The sequence below is a fragment of the Anarrhichthys ocellatus genome, unplaced genomic scaffold (assembly GCF_004355925.1).
Source record: "Anarrhichthys ocellatus isolate YVR2014 unplaced genomic scaffold, GSC_Weel_1.0 scaffold1381, whole genome shotgun sequence".
NCBI lineage: Eukaryota > Metazoa > Chordata > Actinopteri > Perciformes > Anarhichadidae > Anarrhichthys > Anarrhichthys ocellatus.
In genome coordinates this window covers 1-7741 of record NW_022281355.1, presented here as the reverse complement: position 1 = coordinate 7741, position 7741 = coordinate 1, and the positions used below count along the sequence as shown (strand labels likewise).

The 7741-nt window shown below is 44.5% G+C and overlaps 1 protein-coding gene across 1 annotated transcript; it reads right to left on the bottom strand.

Moving 5' to 3' along the window:
• Positions 1-936: 936 nt before the first annotated feature.
• Positions 937-6993, bottom strand: matn4 (matrilin 4). Its single transcript, XM_031839186.1, has 10 exons — positions 6975-6993; positions 6764-6886; positions 6062-6184; positions 5525-5647; positions 4223-4230; positions 3826-3957; positions 3468-3651; positions 3229-3381; positions 2229-2333; positions 937-1723 (listed from the first exon to the last, which is right to left on the bottom strand). The coding sequence occupies exons 1-10, from the start codon at positions 6991-6993 to the stop codon at positions 1665-1667; spliced, it is 1029 nt and encodes a 342-aa protein (XP_031695046.1). The 3' UTR covers positions 937-1664.
• Between the last annotated feature and the right edge of the window lie 748 nt (positions 6994-7741).

Genomic DNA, 7741 nt, shown 5'->3' with positions numbered 1-7741 from the left:
TCTCTGCCACACCAATGATGAAGCCAAAAAGCAGCTGCAGGTAAAAAAACTTACAGTAGATGCAATGGTCCAATGCCCCATGTGGAGGATCAGAAGGTCGAAGAAAATAGCATTGCTATAAGATGAAATAGCTCAGAGTGATAAACAACTGGACAGAGTACGTGAGGTTGTGTGGTCAATCCTTGTGAGGTGCAGTGACTTTTGAAGTCCAGCGCTGTGAGAAATTTAGGTTTTGAAGCTCCTAATTATGGATATTATATGTTACAGCGTATTTACTTGTAGGAGTTTGAACCAATAGTGTGTTTGAGTGTCTGTGTGATCAGGTTTGAGGAATGTGCTGGAGCGGGGGTTGGGGAAAGTGTCTGCTTGAGGTGTTGAAGAAGAACAATAGCCCAAGAGCCAAGCGGGGTTGGAGAGTAGCTCCGTGAGGTGTTAGAGGTGTCAACAAGTCAAGAGCCAAGGAGGGGCTTGTTGGACTTCAGCCAATCAATGAGCTGATCGATGAGCCGAGAGATGAAGCTTTGAGGGGACAAGGGGTTTGAAGCTCTGGGTGATTTCAGATCTTCTGCAGACCAGAAATATGAGCCAAGTAATAATACTTACATTTTCAAAAATGAGTTCTGTAATTTGGTACTAATTATAGGGAATGTAGAGACGTGCTTTAATTGGTACATTTCCAATTAATGGACAAACGACACGAGAGAGTTATTATTACATTGTTATTTATTACAAACACACAATTCAACGTTTATAGAAAATATTTCCGATAATGAAGGAATGATGGATTCATATTTACTTTGGGTTAAATGGAGCTTTGTACCAAGTTAGGTTGTTCTTTCCAGGAAGCCTCTTGAAAATATTGAACAGATCTGTTAGTGTTTGATTATTCATATTCTCTCATAACTGAGGACACAAAACAAAACATCACTCACAAGTAAAAAGTTGACTCTTTTATTGCCGTCTGTGCTGTAATACAGAGATTGATCAGAAAAATACAAAAAGGTACAGCTGTTATAAAATATACAAAAACATACAGAAAATACAAAGAAGTATACATTTTGTTCTGTTTTTACAAAACTACAAGAGAGAAACCAAATGATTCATATTTCCTGCAGTCTGATGTGAGCGGACGATGACAGGCTGCTCAGGTGATGATGATGATGATGAAGGACGTGTTCAGCACCATAGTGATTAGCTCAGTGGTGATAAACATCTGAACTTCCCTTCTTGTCTTATTATATTAATTTATATATAATATTAGGAGTGGTAACGACACTTTGTACTTTTATTCTAGTGTAGAAAAGCAGACAAAGAATCTGCTATAAATACATGACATGAAACGACAGAAGAGATCAAGTATGAACAGAGTGAGATGATATCTAATAACAACATCTACAGTACATAGATCACAGTGTGACTGTTATTACATGCGTTACAATGACACCAGTTCTACGATCTCTTGGATTTATAATAAATGTCGATAATGAAGTCTTGTTTGATGTTTTATGAAAGCTTTAGTTTGACGTGATGTTGTTGCTCAGATGAAGGTCTTCCTCACGAGGACCGACTGAAGGCCACAAAGGTTTCTGACGGGCCCCTCCTCTTCCTCACTCTGTTCCTCTTCCTCTGTGACGTCTCGTTCACTCGCTGCGATGAAGATCGGATCACTTCCTGGAGAGAAGCTGGTTCTCCAGCTGCTCCAGACGAGCCGTCATCCCCGACAGTAGACCCTCGATTAAGGAAGATGTTTCATATGTGCAGTAATGCTTCATCCTGAGTGCTAACATTAGCTTAGCACACCATGAGCTGTACGCTAGCTAACACTTAGTAGCACAGTTTAAATGAATCAACACAAATGAACTTTACAAACTGGAGGCGTTCAGGGAACTCCTGTTAAAACCAGAGACAGAGAGGCGTGGGGGCGTTTTATGTTTCTCTGAGTATGAACGGGTGCACGTATGATTCTTAGCTTCAGGTCATTATACACTAAAGGAAACATACTCACTCATATGACACTTCATCTCTTCAGATAGATCCTCCTAAATGTTACACTGTTCCTTTAACGTCTCATATTCTCTGTGTGTAACTCATCGAGAGGAAGCTACAGAGGAACTTCCTTCCTGTCTCTCACCTCAGATCCAGATCATAAACCGGGTGTTGGTCTGTCAGCAAGGCCTCCAGATGATATGAGCTTATTAGTGTTTGGAGGCGTTTGTTTAAAAGGATATGTTTGTTGGTGAGCTGCTCCAGGTTGCTCATGGTGGCCTGCTGGAACTCCACCAGACTCTCACAGGCACACGGGTCCTTCACCTCGATCTCTCCCTGACTCTCCTCTGCAGGAACACATCAACACATCAACACATCATGTCTTTCAGGTGCAGGTGTTAGTTCATCATGTGACACGATGCAGTGCTGCAGTTTGAACTTGGACCGACTCAAAACTGTCAAAACAACAAGTTAACCCTCTGAGTTACAACCTTTCTACATGTGTTTATGTTTGATCCTTCATTTATTCTCTCTAGGATATTTAGTTACTGCTGTACTTTTGTCAGCAGATGGAGCCAAAGAGCAGGACATCATGACATCATGACATCATGAATTAATGACATCATGACTGGTGTCACATGTGAGTTTTTGATTTTATTTTTGTTGAACAAGCCTCCATAACATCTTTATCTGCCCACTGACCAGTATCTTCACCCATCATATACAGTAAATATATATTTAAGTAATTATACAGCATGCTCATCAGTGGAGTAAAGTCAAATTCTTTACATTAATAATTTGGTGCTAAACTGTGGAAATGACTTCCTACTGCAGTCAAACAGATGTTTAGAGGTTCGTATGAGGTTCTTCTCAATAGTCACATTTTTACGACACTAGAAACAAACATGTTGAAGTTTAAAAGAACTTGAACTTATAGTATAATAGTATAACTTAAAGTATACATCTAAGTAGTCCCGTCCTGAGTCTGGTACCTGATCTAACCTAAATGAAAGGTAAAGTGGTCCCGTCCTGAGTCTGGTACCTGATCTAAACTAAGTGAAAGGTAAAGTGGTCCCGTCCTGAGTCTGGTACCTGATCTAACCTAAGTGAAAGGTAAAGTGGTCCCGTCCTGAGTCTGGTACCTGATCTAACCTAAATGAAAGGTAAAGTGGTCCCGTCCTGAGTCTGGTACCTGATCTAACCTAAATGAAAGGTAAAGTGGTCCCGTCCTGAGTCTGGTACCTGGGCACACGTTGAGTTTGAGGTTCTCAGCGATGGTGCTGATGGCAGTGAAGTCGGTGGTGTAGTAGAAATGTTTCTCCACAGGCTCCGACGCAATCTCACGAAGCTCGTCCTCCACAGCTTTCCCAACACCCACCGCGTGCATGGTGATACCTGCAAACCGCGCACACACACAGACACACACACCTGTAACTGGGGATCTGCATGAGACAGACTGTAGACCTGGTCCCGAGTCTCACCGGCTTCTTTGGCCTTCTTGGCGAACTCCGTGATGTCGTCCTGCGAGCGTCCGTCCGTGAACACCAGTCCGATTCGGGGGATGTTGCGGCCGGCGGGTCGAGCGCCCTCGGCCTCTGAGAAGCTGGTCTCCAGCATGTGTTTCAGGGCCAGACCCGTCATGGTGCCTTTCTCCATGTAGTCCACCTACAGAGGACAGCAACAGATAGCAATGTGCTCCTCCAGGATCCATCTTATCAATAAGATTTACACTGTTTCCTCCTTTAAAAGGATCCGACTGTCGGAGAGTCTCCTCCGGTCTCTAAACCGAATGTTTTGAAAGATTTAAATGCTGAACACTTCATTTAAAACCAGCTTCACCTTCATCACGGCAGCTTTGATCTCGTCAGCGCTGTGGTACATGTTGAGAGGGAACTCTGTCCGGACCCGGCTGGAGTACTGGACCAGACCCACCCTGGTACCGTGAGCCGACACGTCCAGAGAGTCCACCACCTAGAGGAGGAGGAGGAAGAGGAACAGGAGGAAGAGGAGGAAGAGGAGAAGGAGGAAGAGGACGAAGAGGAAGAGGAGGAAGAGGAAGAGGAAGAGGAGGAAGAGGAGGAGGAAGAGGCGGAGGAAGAGGAGGAAGAGGAGGAGGAAGAGGAAGAGGAGGAGGAGGAAGAAGAAAAGAGCTTATGTTTATGTTCATTATTGCCTTTTAAATGGAAAATATTCATATTGTCACTTCATGTGAGCTAAAACAAACGAACGCTCTGACGTCTGTTGCTGAATATTTGAGATTAAATTATGAATATAAGAAGTGGACGTCTCTCGTTGGTTTGTGGATGTTTTGAAGCCTCAAGTTCAGCATTTTCTCTGTCGCCATCTTGTTTCTTTATCAACCAGTGAACAGGAAGGTATTTTCTTTCATTTAGTTGGATTCCTTTATAATAATAAGTATAAATCTCTGAGGAACCAGATCACAATGATAATTGATCTGGTTTATAACCTCTTCGTGAGGTTTAGTCTTTTGTTTCTGTTGCAGGTGAAGAACAACGTGTTCCTTCACTTCTTTACTTCTCTTATTATTCATCGAGCGGTTGTGAACAGTGCAGACTGCAGACGTCGCTGTGTAACCGAGAGAGGTGTGTGTGAATGTGTGCAGGATTGATCCAGTATTGATCTGGTAGAAGTGAGTGGGACTGCTCGTGTTCTTTGTCTGAACTGGATGAGGCCTCCAGTAGAGGTTCAGGGTTCAGTACTCAGCAGATAAAGATTACAGCCGTCGCCATCTTGTTGCTTTATCAACCAGTGAACAGGAAGTGACCATATCTGGACTGAGGAGGAGCGACGTAGAGACGACGTATACGTCTCTGGTAGAGACCTGTCAATCACTGTGTAGCCCCGCCCTAAAGCATCCCCTGCTTATGGTCTGTTTGACTCTAAATGGACCATAATGTACTAAATGAACATCATGCTGTATTGAAGAAGACTTGAAACTAGAGATTGAGACCATAAACTCATGTTTACAATGTTTACTGAGGTAATAAATCAAGAGAGAAGTAGAGTCATTTTCTCATAGACTTCTATACAACCAGAGGAGTCGCCCCCTGGTGGACACTAGAGAGAATGCAGCTTTAACACATGAAGCTTTGAACCGGAGGTTGTCTCCTGGTCTGAACTGAATAATGAACCACATGTCTCTGCTTATTTCTTCACACTCAGACATATTTTCTTGCATTATAGCTGCAGGTTGAGTGTTGATCTAGAAGGCAAGAACACATGGTTTTAAATCTACATTTAAAAAAAGCAGCCAGAGATAGAAACACTACCAGCTAACATGTTTCCCATAAGTCGGGGGTGTGTTGAAAGTCTCAGTAAAGTCGTGATGTAGCCGGTGGATTCTCCCTCGAGGGCTCTGAGATGATCTCTGAATGAGCCGGTGAAGCCGTGTTCCTGTCTGTGGAAGGTGAACTCATGCAGCTCTCCTCCTCATGAAATGTGATCCTCAGCTGGACGCCGTGTGTTTGAATCTGTGTCATTAACAGCGAGCTCTGTAGTTTCTCGTGTGTCTACTCACCCTGGCAGCTCCTGCCGTCGTCCAGCAGCCTGTATCCACGATGACAGCGGCAGTGATAGCCGTTGAGCACACTCGCACACTCGTGATCACAACTGTGGTTCCCGAACGAACAGTACTCGATCACTGAGGGAGGAAAGAAGCAGCGAGGCCGTGAGCAGCGCAGCGAGCAGCGGGATCACGACCACGTTCCGTCTGTCTCTCCATCAATAACACTGAACTTCAACAAGTCAACGTCAGCACAATACGTCACGAGTCCTGTTAGAGCTGCATGACACGTTCTGACTGCACGGAAATCTTTAAGGTTTAAGAATGAGAATTTCATCTTAATGCACATGTGTTACTGTTTGAATGAGTTCAAGCTGAAGGAACATAAAGGGACTTCTGTTATTGAGACAAACAGGAGGAACGTGGTGCAAACAATGAGCTTCATGAGTCAGCAGCTTGTGAAGCTCTGAATCCAATTCAGCTCAGATGAAGATGAATTCAAGCCAAACACATTTCTAACATGAAGCCAGGAGCTGTGTGTGTGAGACTAACTTGTGCAGGTCTTCTTGTCCTCATTCAGTTTGAATCCTTTGTTGCAGTCGCAGGTGAAGGAACCAGGTGAGCTGACGCAGATCTGTTCACAGCCGTGTTTCTCCTCAGCACACAGGTCAATGGCTGAAACACACACATGAATTATTGAGTGTGTCCTGTCACATGTATACTGGCACCAGTCCAGAGAGTCCTCCTCCTGGAGTCTCATTGAGTTCTGCAGGATTGAGTCCTCAAGCCCAGAAGTGAGTCGGCATGTTTTAAACTTCCTGTTCCCTCGTCTCCTAGTCTGTGTTTCTGATGTCTGAAGTCACGTCTGTGTTTGATGTTTGACACCAGCTGAAGACATCTGAACGTGTTCTTCTACCCCTCTGATGAGTTTAGAATATCTGAAGTGTGTTGGACTGTGTTTCTTGTCGCCCAGCTGTCTGAGGAGCTTTTTACATTACATTACATTACAGTCATTTAGCAGACGCTTTTATCCAAAGCGACTTACAATTCAGTCTATCACATTTCTACACCGTAGGCACAACTACAGGAGCAATTTGGGGTTAAGTGTCTTGCTCAAGGACACATCGACATGCGACTAGCAGAGCCAGAGCCGGGGATCGAACCACCGACCCTCTGATTGAAGGACGGCCCTGCTATCCACTTAGCCACAGTCGCCCCGAGTCTCACTTCCTGTGTGAGACCTTCTTTTGTTACCTGCACATGTTTTCCCGTCGTCATTCAGAGAGTATCCGGGCAGACACCGGCAGTGGAAGGAGCCCGGGGTGCTCTCACAGATGTGCTCACAGCCGTGGTCCGACTCCAGACACAGGTCCAGACCTGCAGCAGAGAGAAGTCAGGGTCCATGATACACATCAGGTCCAGTACCAGGAGCTGGAGGGTCCATGATACGCATCAGCTCCAGTACCAGGAGCTGGAGGGTCCATGATACGCATCAGCTCCAGTACCAGGAGCTGGAGGGTCCATGTGTTAAAGCCCCAGGAAACCTTGTTACTCAATCAGCTCCTTGGTTCTACATGGACTCACAGGCTTCTGCTGACGTTACAGATGTTTGGTGATGTCATGTGATACGTCTGTCTTTGTGTCTTTGTCTGTAAACTTCTGTGCACCGATCATGATGACAGATGTCGGGTTGTTTTGTTGATGTTTTTAGGGTTAAACTTGATAAATAACAAATGATATCTTTATTAATTTAAACTTTACTTGTTTCTCATTTAATTATGAATATGTATTCCCCTGAGTATCAAAGCGGCAGAAACCAGAGACATCGTCTTCTTCCCTGCTCAGAACCTGATGCCTACATTGCCCACAATGCATCTGTACCAGCAACAGTTCAGGTGCGTTCTGCTAATGGTCCAGGTGCAGCTGCAGAGGTCTCACTTCTTCACATGAGGACTCTGATTAAAGGTTTCATGTTCGTCTCTTCATCATGTGTGAGTCTGAAACAGCAGCATCAGGATGAAGAGTCTGCGGTCGCTTTAATGCAAACTGTGAAACGATATTCAGATGTGATGCCTGAACCTGTGAGTCTGCAGCGATGCTCTCATCTGCTGTCATATCCTGCATCTGTATCTCTGTGCCTTTACTCTCTCCGTCTCCTAACATCTCGTTCTGAAGGCTGTTATGTTGAGTATTGTGTTCTCTGTGCTCTCTGTGTTCTCTGTGCTCTCTGTG